Source organism: Vulpes lagopus, chromosome 12, assembly GCF_018345385.1.
Source record: "Vulpes lagopus strain Blue_001 chromosome 12, ASM1834538v1, whole genome shotgun sequence".
NCBI lineage: Eukaryota > Metazoa > Chordata > Mammalia > Carnivora > Canidae > Vulpes > Vulpes lagopus.
In genome coordinates this window covers 20,709,623-20,728,188 of record NC_054835.1, presented here as the reverse complement: position 1 = coordinate 20,728,188, position 18,566 = coordinate 20,709,623, and the positions used below count along the sequence as shown (strand labels likewise).

The window sequence follows — 18,566 nt, the reverse complement described above, 5'->3', positions numbered from 1 at the left end:
AACACCAATGAAACAAAGATAAAGACAGTTCAACAGGATTGTTGTTACTCTTAGATTGTCCTTTACTAATATACACAGGCCACTGAGCTCTAGTTATCACCTAAAAAAGTTAATGGCTATGAAAAAATCATATAAACTCATAACTACAAAAATTTGTTAGATAAAACTCTATTATTTGAGAACTCTCACCATTAAGTTTCTTCCAAGAAGAGCCTGAAGGACTCCACTTTTCCCAGAGTTTTTCATCCCAATCACATTACATCTGAACACATTTCTTTGAGTCTGTTTTTTCTGAAGGTCTATCTTTTTATCTCTTGTTACTAAAAAGAAAAAAAAAGATGTACCATTTAGACTCATTGAGCCTCCATTTCATCTTCTGCAAAACAGGGTATTGTGATTTTTCATTTTTATGAAGTATGTGATTAATAAACAGACATACTGTAATACAGCCAAGCTGTATGTAAAACCAAGCACTAAATATACCACAGGGCTTCATTAGTGGAAAAAGATGCATTTGTTTTCTTTCTTTCTTTTTTTTTTTTTTTTGACAGAAAAAGAGAGTGAGCACAAGCAATAGGAGCAGCAGAGGGAGAGGGAGAAGCAGGCTCCTCATTGAGCAGGGAGCCCAATGCAGGGGTCAGTCCCAGGACCTCGAGATCATGACCTGAGCCGAAGAAGACGCTTAACTGACTGAGTCACCCAGGTGCCCCGGAAAAGTCACATTTCTGAAAGCTGGCTGTAAGTTAACTTCTGGTAACCAAATGACATTTATTTCATCATAAAATAAGTAGCACATTTTCATAAGGAAAATTACATCCTAAAAATGACAATTATAATGAATATAGCCACCATTATATCCCATCTATTTTCTTCTGTATTAAATAATTGCCATAACAAATTACAAATTAAAGGATGCTATCTCCAATCTGCACACTCTTGAATTTATAAATGGGAAAGGGATATGCAAGCTGGGGTTAACTGGCTTTCAAATGTAAATCTGTAAAAGAAGCAGGCCAGAAAAGCAGAGCAATGGTACATCTCTCCCAGAGGTAAAGAGAACTCTTTAAGCTGTAATCCCCAAATTCAACTACAGAAAGTTCACCAGAGGCACTATTTATAGTAGCCAAAAGCTGAAAATGATAAAACACACACACACACACATACACACAGCAATCATGGGATAGTTAAATAAGTTATACAACATCTATATGATGACACACTAACTTTATTTTGTTTTTAAGATTTTATTTATATATTCATGAAAGAGATAGAGAAGGGGGGCGCAGAGACACAAACACAGGCAGAGGGAGAAGCAGGCTCCATGCAGGGAGCCCGACGTGGGACTCAACCCCGGGTCTCTAGGATCACGCTCTGGGCTGAAGGCAGCGCTAAATTGCTGAGCCACCCAGGCTGCCCGACACACTAACTTATTGATATAACAAGACGTCCACAGTATTTTGCTGAGTGAAAGAACCTCATGCTAGCTAACAATTCATTCCTTGCTCTTTGGTGCTGAATTAAATACTGTCTACTTGGTTAGCTACTTTAAAGGGTACTTGCCCTGTCAATTTAAGATTGGTTGTCTTCTTGTGTCAGGACGTCCTGTAGATATGGCATTACCCTCTACTGATGAAGATGTAAGAAAATCTTGAAACATTCAGTTCCCTAATTTGTTATTTCCATACCTATGTTATTTTTTCTTAAAGACTTTATTTTATTTAGTGGAGGGACAGAGAGAGGGAAAGAAAGAATACAAGCAGAGGAAGGGGCAGAGGAACAATCCCAGCTCAGCTGGGAGCCCAACGTGTGGCTCGATCCTAGCGCCCTGAGATCATGACCTGAGCCGAAGTTGGATGCTTAATCCACTGACCCACTGAGGCATGCCTTTACCTATGGTATTCTTTAAATGGAGCACACTGCTTAGTAAGAATTACAAAGTCTGGGAAAGATTTTCTAATGTAGAAAATGGTAACAAAACCAAGAGATACACAATTAGTTCAGTATTGACATCATAGGCTGATAGGTATTGTTTCCAATGTCTAAAGAAAATGAAAAGAAGATAATCTGGCACATTACAATACATTTAATGCCCACAGCTCTCCCTGATTTCATCAGTGGAGCGTCCACAGGGGTAAGCTAGAAGTAAAACTTCTACTACTCTTTATTTTTTGATAAACAAAATCAAGCCTCTGATACTCAAAAGAAATTACCAAGTGGCCAGGAGAAGAAATAGAGTGTAGATGTGGAAGACTAATGAAGAGGAATTTATTTTCGCTCTTTTTACACCTGAAACTGGAATATTAAAAAATGTTTTTGAAAAAATAAAAATGTTTCTGAGCATGAACTGAGTACTATTTAGATACTCACCTGTAATGGCTGAAGCTTGAGACTCTTGCTCAGTCAATATAGAATAGCCTAGATAGCCCAAATACTCTAGGCATCGCTGGACGTCTAAGTAGGTCGTGAGCCTAAGAGAAGAGATGGAAAAGTTCCTAAATGAACATTTATAGAAAAAAAAATCCCAACAGCTCAAATAACCTTACCACCAGACCCAGATAATTTCTGTCAGACTGCTTTAAGTTCCCATGTGCCCAACCAGAGGTTTCCCTACATCGCCATTCTTAAGGAAGAGAAGAGAGGGAGGGGATGCAAGACTGGCAGGGGTAGAGTAGGATTCCTAAACCTACACACAGATGAGCAGCGAGATGCTGATAAAATCCAGGGTAAGGATATCTTACAGTATCTGCTTCTCAAGTTGCACACAGTTGACTGCATATATCGGCTGGTTGAGGACTTGATAATTAAATTTGAAAAGGTTTCCAAGAGGTGCAAAAATAACTGAAAAGTACTTGGAATTAGCCCTTCTTGTCTAAAAACAGAACAGGTCTTGGTGTTGAGAAAGTTAGTCTCACCAAGGCTAAAGTAATAATGTCATCATGTGTGACCACAGGATGTCCTAAGCACCCTAGATACAATGTCAACTGCACTGCAAGTAGACTGTAGTAAAACCATCACTAAGACCTGCACTAAAAACTAACAACAACAAAAAACCAAAATAAGTCTTCAGTGTCAAGTAAAACACACTCTCCCCATATTCTGGAAGTATAAGAACTGTAACAGCAATGAGGTTTTCAATTCCCATAATAAAAAAAGTACTAAAATCTAGTTCAGTTTTTTTTTTTTAATTTTTATTTATTTATGATAGTCACAGAGAGAGAGAGAGAGAAGCAGAGACACAGGCAGAGGGAGAAGCAGGCTCCATGCACCGGGAGCCCGACGTGGGATTCGATCCAGGGTCTCCCGGATCGCGCCCTGGGCCAAAGGCAGGTGCCAAACCGCTGCGCCACCCAGGGATCCCTCTAGTTCAGTTTTGATGTAAGACTTATCACTGTTACTTTATACATCATCCAAAAGCAAACACAACCTTCCTGATAAATTAATAGAATATCTAAAGTTCATCTTAGATATAGCAGCAGCACTATAAATCCTGCTCATAGGCAGTTATGATTGAAGTATTTTTATAAGACCTGACAAACTTACAAAATGATGAATGTAATGTATCATAATTTTAAACTAGCTGTGACTCTAAAGGAAACAGGTGAGCTCTGTACTCACGTCCACTGGGAAAGAAATCCCTGGTAAGTTATCCAGCCTCTTTCATTTGTACAAACTGTGTTATTCACATCTGGTCCCCAAGGTATGTAAGGAAAAACTTTAAACAAATCTTTAAGCTCATCAGGTGACAAAGCACAGTCTCTATCCTGAGGACACACAAAGTATATAAAATGTTTAGATATCTAAGATAATAATTCCCAAACATAAGAGCCCCCAGTCTAGTAAAGCTATGCTTCTAAAAACAAAGTTTAAAATAAATAAATACATAAATAAATAAATAAATAAATAAATAAATAAAGTTTTACATTTTATCAAGAAAATTCTCTCATGTATAGAAGAAAACCTATGTAAGAATCTATCAGAAAGTAGACTTTTTCAACTTGAGAAAATAATAGAAGTAAATAAATTAAAGAAAGTATTTTTGCTAGTGTAACTTAAGTTTAAGCAATTTTTGGCTATGTGACATGAACCTCCCATAGGTAAGGAAGCAAAGTTGAATCATTTACAGAAAAATATTTTATTACATATCACCAAAAAGTGCAGCTAGAAGCTTACCAAATCATGTTTGTCAAAGGTGCTCTGGAGAAACAAATACGCATGATGATTTAATTCAGTAGTGCAATCAGGAGGTATTTTTAACCTATTGACAAAAAAAATTTAAGAGTAAAATAAATCATTAACCAAATATTAAAATTTAAGAACGAATATAAAACTGCAACAGTCTTTTTTTGGGGATGATGCCATTTATAAAGTACCTTTGAAGCCATTTAGACTTTCCCAGGGAAAGCCAATAGAGTGGAATGGCAATCCTCAGAAGAGCTATAGCTAACATTCATTGTGAGCTGACATATGAAGTTTTCTTAAATTTCTGAAGGGCAGGTTGAAATAAAAATTTTACAAGTAACACCAATTATACTGTAATGGGCTTGTTATTCTTCTAAACAAATTATAAGTTGCAATTATTGCTTATGTCAACATTGTAATGAGTTGAAAATGATGTGAAGAGGTTATTTCTGCCTGATTTGACCTTTTTTTTTAAAAAAAGATTTTATTTATTTATTAATGAGAGACACAGAGGAGAGAGAGAGAGAGAGAGAGAGAGAGAGAAAGGCAGAAACACAGACAGAGGGAGAAGCAGGCTCCATGCAGGGAGCCCGACGTGGGACTCGATCCTGGGTCTCCAGGCTCAGGCTCTGGGCTGAAGCCGGCGCTAAACCGCTGAGCTACTCAGGCTGCCCCTGATTTGACTTTTTGATGCACCCTAAGCTCAGTTCAATCAAAGGCACCGAGCTAGGTACTAGGCACACAAACCCAAGACAGGCTCCCTACCTCTAGGGAATGTGCTATTCAAATGGGAGACAGACTACAGACAATCTCATTATTGCAGCAGAATGAGGTGAATGGTGGATATGGGTGAACCAATGATGCTACGGGAGCCTACGCAAAAGGGGACATCTCTGGCCTGAGAGTGGGAAGGTATTAGCCCTGTTAAGAGACACTAACACTGACTTGGAGATTTGAAGGATAAGAGGCAGTAATTAGGTTGGGGGAGAGAGAGGGCGAAAGTGAGAATCCCTGCGCAAAAGCCTGGAGCGCAAAACAACAGATGATTGGTAGACTATAAATAGTTTAGTATTAGTACTTACTTCTAGAATGAAGGCAGGGAGTGAAGCATGAGCAGAGCAGATCATGAACGACCTTGTATAACATGTTAAGAAGCCTGAGCTTTATCCTGGCTCGAAGGGAAGTGACATGGGCAAATCTATATTTATACATCTACTAATCTAGTAGTAGTATGAAGGACAGAAGGAGACAGTTAATAAGGCTAGCAAGATTCAAATGGTAGCTCTATGAAGCTATTCTATAGAAAACGAAAGGTAGACAGCATAAGGATATTGAGAGATATGAGTGTGACCCACAAATCCACAAGCAACGGAGTTTTCTTACTGTCATGCTTAAGAAAGTAATAAGCCATTTCCTGTAGAATTTACCTACCCATGTTAATGGCACAGAAAAGAAAACTTGACAAAGGTCTTGGGACAAATTCATTCATCCACTATAGTTTTATTGAAAAATCTGGGAAATTACTTGAGCCAAGATTTAGTAACTTTGACAAGAACAATTCCAACTTAGACCTGATTAATAGGCCAGGAATCCAGCCTGAAAAAACTGCTTTCTTGATGATAAATGAAAAAACCAGGAGTCTTTCTGAACCCCTACACAGATAGCCAGGGGTGCTATACTAAAATAAAAAGGGACAATATGAAGACAATGCACCAAGGAAAAAGTAAAGAAGAAAGGCTGAAGACCCAAAAGGCGAGATCTTGGGATGTCACTTGCCTGAAAATCCTACCTCCCTGGGTTACAGGAGGGGCAACACACAGCAAGGCAGTCTCCTGTTTCAGGTGACATTGGGTCCGTTTTAAACAAACACAACTTACACATAGTAGTATCAGAGGAAAATAACTACAAACAGACTGGCTTTTTAGGAAGAATATTTATTTTATCCTGAGCTAAGAAAAGGCCATAAAACTTACAGAGAAAAACTAATGAAAAGAAGTGAACCAATATACTCTGACTTCTTGGTTCCAAATGCAAGTTTGTCCAGCATCTATATCTCCTTCCTCAGTAAGATGAATAAAAAAAGATACTCTTACTCTCCATGAGGAGGAAAAATTTATGCCATGTATAAATCAGGGGCTCTCAAATGGGGATGATTTCACTCCTGAAGGAATATTTGACACTTTCTAGAGACATTGGACATTTTCAGTTGTCACAGCTGGGGGGAGGAGGTATTACTGGCAACTAAGGAAGTGCTAAACATCCTATAATACATAGGTCAGACTCTACAACAAGGAATTGTCTGGTCTAAAATGTCAATGGTGCCAGGGTTGATAAACTCTGCTATAAACTTCTCTAGAAATCTAAATTAGTTCTGAATAGCTCAAAGCCTACCTAAACTATGCATTTAAAGAACACTTTAAAATACTTGGCAAGCAAAATCAACTAGAAAGCCAAAGGTACATACAAAGGGAATAAATACTCGGGTGTCAAATCCAGATCATCATCATAACCAAATCGTCGAAGCACAGTCCAAGTAGTTTCGTGTCTCCCTCTCTGGATAAAAAGTGTGTGTAAAAATAGAAAACCTGAAATAAAATAAATCAGTAAGTACAGTTGATGTGAGTAGGGTACTACGTAACAAGGGAGAAAAACATAACATGTAATGGTAAGAGCTAGAATCATGAACATATGCATATGATTTCGCATGTCCAAGGTCAAATCAAAACAAGGTTCACAAGTTTCTCAATGAAAAAGAGCTGACTTCAGAATCATTTCACATATACACCCAGGTCAGCAGAGATGGCAATGGATAAAAGGGCCAAAAATGCATCCCAAGGAAAACACCAACATTCACAAAGTTCTATGATAAAAATAAATGAAATCATTTTATAGATCTTTGAACTTATTTCTATAATGGAAAACTGTGGTTTTCAATTTCATTTCTTGTTTCACTGTGGCTCAATAATATATTCTACAAGGAACATTTTGTACTTGGTAAATGTGACTGGTAGGCAAAATGTCTGTCCTAAAAATAATTTCTCTTTAAAGGATGCTTTTAAGTAGTAAGAATTTTAAGATAAATTTGTCCCAGAAATCTCTGCCCCTCAGATGGACCTCTGCATTCCTAACAGCTGAGCAATTTCCCCACCTCTAATTTATGCTGACAGTAAGGTAAATTATCTCCATCAATGGCCTGTCTCTTAATAATGAAGTTAGATCTTAGGCCTATCAGTAAATATTAACATTTCCTTAAAGTATACATAATGCTATTAAAGACCTTCACCTTCTGCCAATGTTTGAAAACATTAAGCTTAAAACGGGGTAAGACACCATTCACTCACCTTTCAATGTCAATCCACTGTCAGCCACACCATCACTTATATGTTTCCGGACTACATTCTTGACATCTTCCAGAGCTTGGGGAGCTAATGGAGTATTGAAACAAATTCTCTAGCAAAAACATAAAAATAAATTTAAAAACAAAATAGCATTAAAACCACAAGTAATATAAAACATTAATCTACAAAACAACATTAAATCAGTTGTAACTAAAAAAAAAAAACCCAAATTCTAAATTAGGATAATTTCTGCTTTGCATTATTTATTTAAAACTCGTCATAGGTCAAAAGAAAGAATCTTTCTCTACTCTCTCCATTGCATTTGTAAAACACAGAGCTCTTTGTGTACCCATGTTATACAAAACCAAGAAAAAAAATAATTCAGAATTCACCTTCAAGTCATATTTAATACACACATTGTTTACCATGAAATGACACCGTTTAAGAGTCTCCTCAATTCCTATCCATAGGAGAGTTTTTTATACCCCAGGTGAAGACTTAAATAGCTAGATGGGAAACATTTTTCTATGAAAGAGACATGCTTATCAACATAACACTGTTTAAGCTAATAATATTTTTATAGCTTTTCTCAGCAAGAAACTCCCCAAGACACAGAAATGCCTAAAGAGGGCTACCTGAAAGAAGTTGAGTTCAGCATCATTGAGAGTGCCATCATTATCTTGATCAGATATTTTAAATATACGAGTGAGGGCTTTTATACAGGCTGGTTTCATCTATACATCATCAAGAAAAGAAATAATTATGTTAATTAAGACAACTGGAATTTCAAAATATAACTTTTTTATGATTTTATTTATTTATTCATGAGAGACAGAGAGAGAGGCAAAGATATAGGCAGAGGGAGAAGCAGGCTCACTTTAGGGAGCCTGATGCAGAACCCAGGATCACGACCTGAGCCAAAGGCAGACGCTCAACTGCTGAGCCATCCAGGTGCCCCAAAATGTGACTTTCGTAAGTAATTTTTAAAAATTTTTATTTATGATAGTCACAGAGAGAGAGAGAGAGAGGCAGAGACATAGGCAGAGGGAGAAGCAGGCTCCATGCACCGGGAGCCCGACGTGGGATTCGATCCAGGGTCTCCAGGATCGCGCCCTGGACCAAAGGCAGGCGCTAAACCGCTGTGCCACCCAGGGATCCCTTTCATAAGTAATGTTAATAATTATTCTGATCGGGGTGTCTGTGTGTCTCAATTGGTCATGAACCTGCCTTCGGCGCAGATCATGGTCCTCAGGTCCTAAAATGGAGCCCCCCAAGTCAGGCTTCCTGAGACCCTGCTTCTCCCCCTCCCTCCGCCCCTCCCCCCAGAGCTTATACTTTCTCTCGCTCTCAAAATCTTAAAAAGAATAATGCTGATTGTTTTCCACTATTAAGTACATAACATCAAATACAGCATGAAAAATGAACTAAAGTAAAGCCATTTACTTTTATACTCAAAGTCTTTTTAAGTAAAGAGGTACTATTTACTTGGACCAATATATAGAATGGTCAAATTCTGCCCCTGGTGATCATAAATTCCCTGAGAATAAGCAAAAGAGAAGTTCATCATTAGAGAGAAGATCTATTCTTCCAGTCATATAGAAAATAAGTATTTTTTTAAAGATTTTATTTATTCATGAGAGACACAGAGAGAAAGAGGCAGAGACACAGGCAGGAGGGAGAAGCAGGCTCCATGCAGGGAGCCTGATGCGGGGTTCAATCCAGGGACTCTGGGATCACACCCTTAACCAAAGGCAGATGCCCAACCGCTGAGCCACCCAGGCATTCCAGAAAGTATTTATGTTCTCCTTCATCCTATAAAGAATTTGAACTGTCTATAAAACTACTAAGGGCTTTTTCTTTCCCAATTTCTGATCCCCCCCGCCCCCAACTTTACTGATGTATAACCAACTTATGATTTTTGACCAACCTTCTGGTAGAAGAATGAGACTAAATGTTTTGGTCTCGTGTGTGTGTGTCAAAGTTAGGAATTAAATGTGTTTATTCCCAAACACGTGGCAAAAGTATAAAAAGCCTTTTATTAACTTATTTTAAGAATTACTTGCATTTAAAAAAGAATCTTGCCTTTTGTGACTCTAAAACTTTTCTAAGTAATGCTGCTGGAAATATATTTTGTCAACTTCCTTAATTTTGTCTTAGGATATGTAACAGAACACATATTTTACTACTTAAAAATAAGGCCTACATGCTTCTGATTTATATAATTACTATAGGATAACCACTGTCAACTATTTTGAGAAAATAAAACTTTCAGGAAGGTCTCTAAACAGTATAAATCTAGGAGGAGATCTCTTATGGACATTCTGAATCAGAGAAATAAAGATGGCAAAGGAAATGTGTACCTGTGAACTGTACCACTATCTAGAGTAAATAGCAATGATAAGTTTTTATCATGCTATCAAACTAAATTCAGAAATTTTTTTTTTTTTTTTTTTTTTTTAGATTTTATTTATTTACTTGAGAGAGAGCAAGCTAGAGAGAGCACAAGTGGGAGGTGGAGAGGGGAAAGGGAGAGGGAGAAGCAAACTCTCCACTGAGCAGGGAACCCAAGGCAGGGCCCGAACCCAGGACCCTAGGATTATGACCTGAGCCGAAAGCAGACATCTAACTGACTGAGCCACCCAGAAATTCCCTAAAAATTGGGAACACTTATCTTCTCAAACACATACACACAATCTCTTATTTTGTTTTAAATAAGGTCTCTAGGAGAGCAATTTGATCTAATGAGACAAAGATAAAACCTATGATATAAAGAGATTGTAAAGAATTGAAAAAAGTTAAGTAAAAAAGAAACCATTTGATATGGCTTCCTCTGTAAAAAGAGTATTATTAAACAGGTTATAAGCTAGAAAGTCTACAATCATGGGTAATTTCTTAAAGAATGGTAAGATATAACTTCTATAAATGTGATCCTAACATTAGATATTCAAAATTAATAAAGATGACTGTTTTGATTCTTTTAAAAACCTGTTATATAACCTAAATGTTTCAAAAAGTAGCAAGAGCTAGAATGATGTAAAAAATAGAATCTAAAAATAACTTTATTTTGTACAAGTGGTTTTTCCTCATATCATAAAAAGCTACATTAAACAACAGGTAATTTGGAGAAAAATAAAATGATGCATTTTTCATTAAAGCTTGAAATGCATCAGAAGCTAAAGTGGTCTAAGGTACTGCCTCAATACAATATCTAAATAGTAACTACCTTAAAATATAACACCAAAATATGACTATGTTTAAAAGGTATTAAAAATATATTTCAATAAAGCTGTAAAAATTTTTTACAGTAATAAAAAATTCATTTTGCAGGGATCCCTGGGTGGCGCAGCGGTTTGGCGCCTGCCTTTGGCCCAGGGCGCGATCCTGGAGACCCGGCATCGAATCCCACATCAGGCTCCCGGTGCATGGAGCCTGCTTCTCCCTCTGCCTGTGTCTCTGCCTCTCTCTCTCTCTCTCTCTGTATGACTATCATAAATAAATAATAATAATAATAAAAATTCATTTTGCATATGAGTAATTGAAATCCTCACAGAATAAACATTATACAAGTCACATCTTTTTCATTATTGGGTAAGCAGAGGACTCCATGGGCCATACAGAGTCCATCATCACAAATTAATTTTGAATTAGTCATTAGCCTTCAATCTCAAATATTACTTTTTTTATGATTACACCTCAAATCTATGGTAAAAGTTTATTTTTTGTAAGCTTATTTATTTTTGAGGGAGGGAAGAGAGAGAGAGAGCACGCATAGAGCGCGTGCGTGCATGTGCCCATTAACTGGGGTGGAGGGGCAGAAGGAGAGAATCTTAAGGCTCTGCACTGAGCCTGGAGCTGGATCAGGGCTGGATCTCACAACCCTGAGATCATGACCTGATCTGAAATCAAGAGTTCAATGTACTGAGCCACCCAGGCACCCCACCTCTGTTAAAAGTTCATTATTGTTGGGGCACCTGGCTGGCTCAGTTGGTAGAGGGTACAGTTCTTGATCTCGGGGTCCTGATTTCCAGCCCCATGCTGGGTGTAGAGCTTACTTAGAAAAAAAAGTTTATTATTGTCTAAATAAACGGTTCTGGGGATCCCTGGGTGGCGCAGAGGTTTGGCGCCTGCCTTTGGCCCAGGGTGCGATCCTGGAGACCCGGGATCGAGTCCCACGTCGGGCTCCCGGTGCATGGAGCCTGCTTCTCCCTCTCCCTCTGCCTGTGTCTCCACCTCTCTCTCTCTCTCTGTGTATCTCTGATGAATAAATAAATAAAATCTTTAAAAAAAAAAAAAATAAATAAATAAATAAATAGTTCTGGTATAAGCTTAGACTCAAAGCTTATACTTGTCTAAAGCAAGGTTTAATCTTTAAAAAGTTGCACACTTTATCTCAGACAAGTCCCCCTAAGAAATAAGTAACAGATGGTGGTAGATGTTTTACTCTCTGGGACTGGGGGAGGGGCAGAGGTGATAAGCAGATTAGGACTAATAATAAGCCTAGGAAAAAAGTAGCAATTAAACCACTGCATAGTCTATTATAATATAGGGGATTTAATGCACCACTAGGCCAAGGCCTCAGGTAAATCTCTACAGTACAACTTTCCCAAATTTCCTTGATCATAAAATATGGTACCTGAGTGAATCAGAATGGAACTGGTGTTTTTAATAAGTGTGCCTAGTGACTATTATGAGGCAAATTAGGGAAATAGTGGACTAAAAATAAATTAAAAAGAAGCACTCCAATTATGGAAAAGTAAACCAAGATTAAGGAAGAGTATATCAGGGTCAGATTAAGGAATAATTTAGATTAATCACATATACCAGTGGTCAGCACTTTTTCTGTGAAGAGCCACCCAGCAAATATTTTAGACTTTGGGGGCCAACAAGCAAAATCAAGAATATTATGAAGGTACTTATATAGCAAGAGAGAGTCAAAATTCCATAAAGTTTTTATTGACAGAATTCAAAATGTGATATTATTACGGTAATAATATAAATTTGCTATACAGGTTTACTAATAAGAAAAATGGGATTCTTTTGGGAGGAATACCATTTGGTTTAGTTAGGGTTCAACATTAGTGTTCTCTATCATGAAGACTGAAAATGTTCACCTGTTAATGCTGGTCTGCAATGAGATGTTACATATTTCATTTTTGAAATATTCTGTAGATACATATGGCCAATACTGACACATATCCATAAATATGTAATTTTAATTGAGCATATTAACTGCTTGGAAGACATTTATAAAATCAGATTCTTGATATTTTCCCGTTAGCATGTCATTATACTACAGATTGATCAACTCCCAATTGAAGGTTAGGTGGAAGCTCCTCAAGTGCACAGTCAAGTGGATTATGAAATATGGAAATTTCCTTTCCATTTACACCAAAGTCCTCCCAAAAACAATGCTGGAACTGGAGTTTGAGCTCAGAAGATATATCTGCTTTGTCATAGATTTCTTTTCTTGTTTTGACATGCTACGTAATAGCATGATAATAAAATGATAAAATTCTATGGCACTGTGGCACCAGTACTCACACTATTAAGTTATAACTGTGTCAGTGCAATCAGCAGTACCTCGAGCAGCAGTGAGAAGTGAGAGTACCACACACAGGTTATTGCAGCTACTCAACTCTGCCTTTGCAGCATGAAAGCAGTCACAGATAAACATAAATGAACAAGTGTGGTTGTGTTGCAATAAAATTTTATTTATAAATGATGATATTTGAAAGTCATATAATTTTCCTATATAACAAAATATTATTTCTTTGGATTTTTTTTCAATCATTGAAAAATGTATAATATATTAATTCTTAGCTCACAGGCTATACAAGAACAGGTGACAGGCCAATTTGGCACACAGGTCAAAGTCTGCCAACCACTGATACTATAAACTTTTCTTGGAAAAATCTGCAACTTTTTACTTCTTAAAAACTCAACAATAAAAAGGTAACTCAATTAAGACATGAACAATGACTTAAATAAACATTTCTCCATATACAAATAGCCAATAAGCACGTGAAAAAGATGTTCAACATCATTAGGCATCAGGGAAATCCAAATCAAAACCACTGTCACCACCAGGATGGCTATAATAAACCACACACACACACATACACAGGAAAATAACAAGTACTGGCATAGCAAATACATGCAGAAATCAGAACCTGCCGTTTAGTTTGGTGATTCCTCAATAAATTAAACAGATCTATCATGTGACTTAGCAATTCCACTCCTCAATATACACTCAAAAGAAATGAAAACAGGTATTCAAACTTTCATATGAATGTTAAAAGCAGCTCTATTCACAATTTAAAAAATGGAAATAATCCACATGTCAATCAACAGATGAATAAAAATATGACATGTGGTATATCCATACAAGGAAGTATTATTTATCCATAAAAAGACATGAAATGCTGATCCATGCTACAACACAGATGTATGATGAAAACATTATGTGAAGTGAAAGAAGCCAGACAGAAAAAGAAAAGACTGCCTATTTCATGATTGCATTTATATGAAATGTTCAGAATTGGCAAATTCATAGACAGAAGGTAGATTAGTGGTTGCCAAGGGCTGGGGAAAGGAGAATGAAGTGACTGCTAATGGGTTCAAGGTTTCTTTCCTGGGGTGGTAAAATGTCCTGGAATTAGACATTGGGGGTGGTTGTAGATGTGTAAGTTTGTGAATATACTAGCTAGCAATCACTAAACTGTATACTTTAAAAGGATGAATTTTGCGATATGTGAGTTATATCTCAGTAAAAGTTAACTTTTAAACTCTATGGTAGGGGTGTCTGGGTGGCCCAGTCAGTTGAGCGGCCGACTCTTGGTTTCAGCTCAGGTCATGATCTCAGGGTTCTGGGATCGAGTCCTGCATCAGACTCTGCGCTCAGCATGGAGTCTGGATGAGGATTCTCTTTCTCTCTCCCTCTGCCCCTTCTCCAGTGCATGCACACTGTCTCTCTCTCTCTCTCTCTCTCTCTCTCAGTCACTCGCTCTTTCAGTCTCTCCCTCTCTCTCCTTCCTTCTCAAATAAAAAAATAAATCTTAAAAAAAGGTCTATGGCAAACAGGTGAAGGGGATTAAGGGTACATTTATCACAATGAGCAATGAGTAATGTAGAGAACTGCTGAATCACTATATTGCATATCTGAAATTAACACATCACTGTATGTTAATTATACTGGAATTAAAAAACAGATACATATTCTTTTTAAAAAAGAAAAAAGTCTATGGTAAATATTGTTAAATTTAGATATTATTGTGTTTAACTATGAAACAAAAAAGAATATTCAAATTGTGTTACATGTTGTTCCTGTGTCCAATCATTACACAAGGTTTTCATTTGTAATATATTTTTAAGTTTGTGAACTCTATACTAAGAAAGTAAGTAGACCACTAGGTAAGTCTTCAGACTTATTTTTGCCAATTCTTCTGTTTGTTTAATGATATTTCCTGAAAAATTATTTGATCTGGAATACTATTCATAGTATTAACATGAATGTCTTTGCAGTACCTAGAAAATGTAATTATTTAATAGAAAATAAATTTAAATTTCAGTAGTTTAGAAGAGTACTCAAGAGTTACTAAAAATCAATACTAAGGTTACTCCCTACATATTCCAGCCCCTACTAACACACCCTGGGGGGCCAGGGATTACCTCCTTCTCCTCTGGGCAGTACAGGGGCCCAGTAGGATGAAGAACAGCTTTCTGTGCATAATAAAAGAGCTCTGATATGTTCTTCAGGTTTTTTGCTGAACACTGGAAAAAAAAAGTTCAAAATTTTATATTCTGAAAGCAATTATGGGCACTAAAAACAACTTTTAAACTATCAATATAAGGTAATAAGGTTGCTTAAAGAAACTGAAAAATACATTTTTCTTTGTTGCTATCACAATGTCTACAAAGAACTCAGAGGCCAATTCCAAGTCCTTTGCTGTATTTGGTTTACATGACTTCACAAACAGCAGGAAATTTACTCCATCCCACTCCTTCCCACATCCTATTTCAAACCTTGGTTTAGTGAGAATTCACCAGCAGCAATCACATGGTCATACCTCCACACAGGTTTCTATTTCTGTGTACTGGTTCATAATGGGAAGGATGGTCTCCATACTACTATATTCCACTAGATCAGATTTGTTCCCAACCAGTATCAAAGGCAACCTGAAATAAAAAGGATACATTGCAATAATAAGGAAGTTTGCAGAAGACCTTAAATATTTTAAAGTACACCATAACCCATTCTAATTAGCTTTACTTAATCCCCCCAACATGAACCCTCTACTGTAGTCAGTTCTAGTCCCCTAGATGGTATGTTCATATTCAACAAATATTTACTTAGTACTTCTTAAATTTTTAAATTATTTTTAATTATTTTTTATTTTTGAAAGATTTTATTATTTATTCATGAGAGACAGAGAGTGAGGCAGAGACATAGGCAGAGGGAGGAGAAGCAGGCTTCATGCAAGAAGCCCAATGCAGGACTCAATCCCAGACCCCAGGATCACGCTCTGAGAGAAGGCAGATGCTCAACCACTGAGCCACCCAGGTGTCCCTTAAAAATTTTTTTAAAGTTAATTTATGTTCTTCAGTAATCTCTATGCCCAACATGGGACTTGAACTCAAGATCCTGAGGTTAAGAGTTGCATGCTCTTCTGAATGAGCCAGTCAGACATCCCTACTGAGTACTTCTTATAAGCCAGGTACTGTTCTAAGCATTAAGGATACAAGACAGACAAGGTCCCTACTCATGCTAAACTGAAAATCAGAAAATGAACAAAAGTAAATAAACAATACACTTTCCAATTCTGTAAGTGCAATAAAGAAAGTAAATAAGGGGATATGCAGCAGAGTAATGGGAGGGCTAATTATACAGGAATCAGAGGGAAATCTCCCTGACAAGGTGACATTTGGGTCAAAGAGTGAAGGCTGAAATGGAATATGCACTGTGAAGAGCCAGAAAAGAGCTGTGGAGGAAGAAGGGACAGTGTGTACAAAGGGCTCAAACTGAAAAAACATTCTGGTGAGTCCAAAGAACAGAAAAATGTCAGAGTGGCTGGAGTACTAAACAAAGGGGAAGAGGTGTGTAAAGGGGTTGGAAGGAGGAGCAAAGGTCAGACACATAAGCTGTGGTAAGGAATATGCATTTTATTATAAGTATAAAACAGGAAGCCACTGAAGAATTATGAGAGGGGTACAACATGACTGGGTCAACATTTTTTTTTTAAGATTTTATTTATTTACTCATGAGAGACACACAAAGAGAGAAAGGCAGAGACATAGGCAGAGGGAGAAGCAGGCTCCATGCAGGGAGCCAGATGTGGGACTCAATCTCAGGACCCCAGGATAATGCCCTGAGCCGAAGGCAGACACTCAACCACTGAGCTAGGATCAACATTTTAAAATGAGTCATATGGTGTCTTTCAGAGATACATATTGAAATATTTACAGTATGATTTGTTCAGAATGATCCAATGGGAGGGGTAATAAATGAAACAAGACTGGCCATGATAGTGACAGACATTTTTGATTAATGTGTGGATATCCACCTAGAGAAATATCTCTAAATTTGTGCTTCAGTATATTATTTCCCATTTTCTCAATTCTTGTATTAAAAATGTATAAAACATACTAAATAGATACCAAAAAGAAAAAAATACAAGTAAGAAAAGTAAAATTATCAAGTAGAAAAATGGGCAATGATCAAGAAATATTTTAACACATACTCAAAACAAAACAAAACAAAGACTGGCCATGAATTGAGGCTGGTGACAGATAAACAGATGATATAGAAAGATGATCCTCTTTACTTCTGAATGTGTCTGATTTTTTTTTTTCAATAATAAAAAGCTTTTTAAAATGTGCTGGCCTGGGGGATCCCTGGGTGGCTCAGCGGTTTAGTGCCTGCCTTTGGCCCAAGGCGTGATCCTGGAGACCTGGGATCGAGTCCCACATTGGGCTCCCTGCATGGAGTCTGCTTCTCCCTCTGCCTGGGTCTCTGCCTTTCTCTCTCTCTCTCTCTCTCTCTCATGAATAAATAAATAAAATCTTAAAAAAAAATGTGCTGGCCTGGATTAGAGCAGTAAAGATGGAGAGAAAGTATTCAAATTTGAGATATATTTTAGAAGTAGAACTAATAGGGCAGCCTGGGTGGCTCAACAGTTTAGTGCCACCTTCAGTCCAGGGCGTGATCCTCGAGACCCAGGATCGAGTCCCACATCGGGCTCCCTGCGTGGAGCCTGTTTCTCCCTCTGCTTGTGTCTCTGCCTCTCTCTCTCTCTGTGTGTCTCTATGAATAAATAAATAAAATCTTAAAAAAAAAAAAAAAGAAGTAGAACTAATAGGAACAACTGGTAGATTACATATGGAGGTTGAGGGCAAGGCAGAAATCAAGAAAAACACATAGGTTTCTGGCTGGACAAAATGAGTAGGCCTCCTGAGATAGAAAAGATTCATTTGGGGCGGGGGGAGTAGTGGGGAGCAGGCAGGGAATTAAAGATTTTGTTTTAAACAGATTAAATCTGACAGTCCTATGAGAAATCTAAATGGGGATTATCAAAGAGAGCTAGTCTAGTAGGGAACTGTTATTTGTATGACCTACAGAGAGCTTGGAGAGAAAGCAAATCATCTTGCTGAAACTCCAGATAGCAATAGAAATTCTTGCAAGCATTTATTTACCCCTTACAATGATTATGCATAAAGGGACTATATATATAGTCTGTATCTATATAACCCACATCTATATAACCCAAATATAGATTCCTAAAAAAGCCAGGAGGGTCTCTCCAAAAATGTAGTGGTTTGCAACTAAAGGTGTGCATAAAATAATTAACAGAGCTTAAAAAAATACACATGTCCAAGCCCTACTCCAAACCTACAGATTCTAAAACTCCAGGGGTGGGGCAAAGGCATCTACATTCTTTGAAAATACCTGAGGTGACACTAATGGGCACACCTGAATAAGAACCACTATGCTACCAGTCCAAGGAAATCCTAAGGAAAAATATTTGTGCAACAAATATAAACTTATGAGGCTCA

The 18,566-nt window shown here is 37.4% G+C and overlaps 1 protein-coding gene across 8 annotated transcripts in view; it reads right to left on the bottom strand.

The window, feature by feature from the left end:
• The window catches only part of RHOT1 (ras homolog family member T1), a 65,212-nt gene that overhangs the window by 19,453 nt on the left and 27,193 nt on the right, over positions 1–18,566 (bottom strand). For all 8 annotated transcript variants that reach the window (XM_041725003.1, XM_041724999.1, XM_041724996.1 and 5 more), the window contains exons 7-15: positions 15,584–15,692; positions 15,186–15,287; positions 8,153–8,251; positions 7,521–7,629; positions 6,644–6,764; positions 4,171–4,255; positions 3,616–3,761; positions 2,368–2,468; positions 190–320 (exon numbers count right to left, since the gene is read on the bottom strand). In XM_041725003.1, coding sequence (XP_041580937.1) covers positions 190–320; positions 2,368–2,468; positions 3,616–3,761; positions 4,171–4,255; positions 6,644–6,764; positions 7,521–7,629; positions 8,153–8,251; positions 15,186–15,287; positions 15,584–15,692 — 1,003 coding nt within the window. The remainder of the gene's footprint in view (positions 1–189; positions 321–2,367; positions 2,469–3,615; positions 3,762–4,170; positions 4,256–6,643; positions 6,765–7,520; positions 7,630–8,152; positions 8,252–15,185; positions 15,288–15,583; positions 15,693–18,566) is intronic.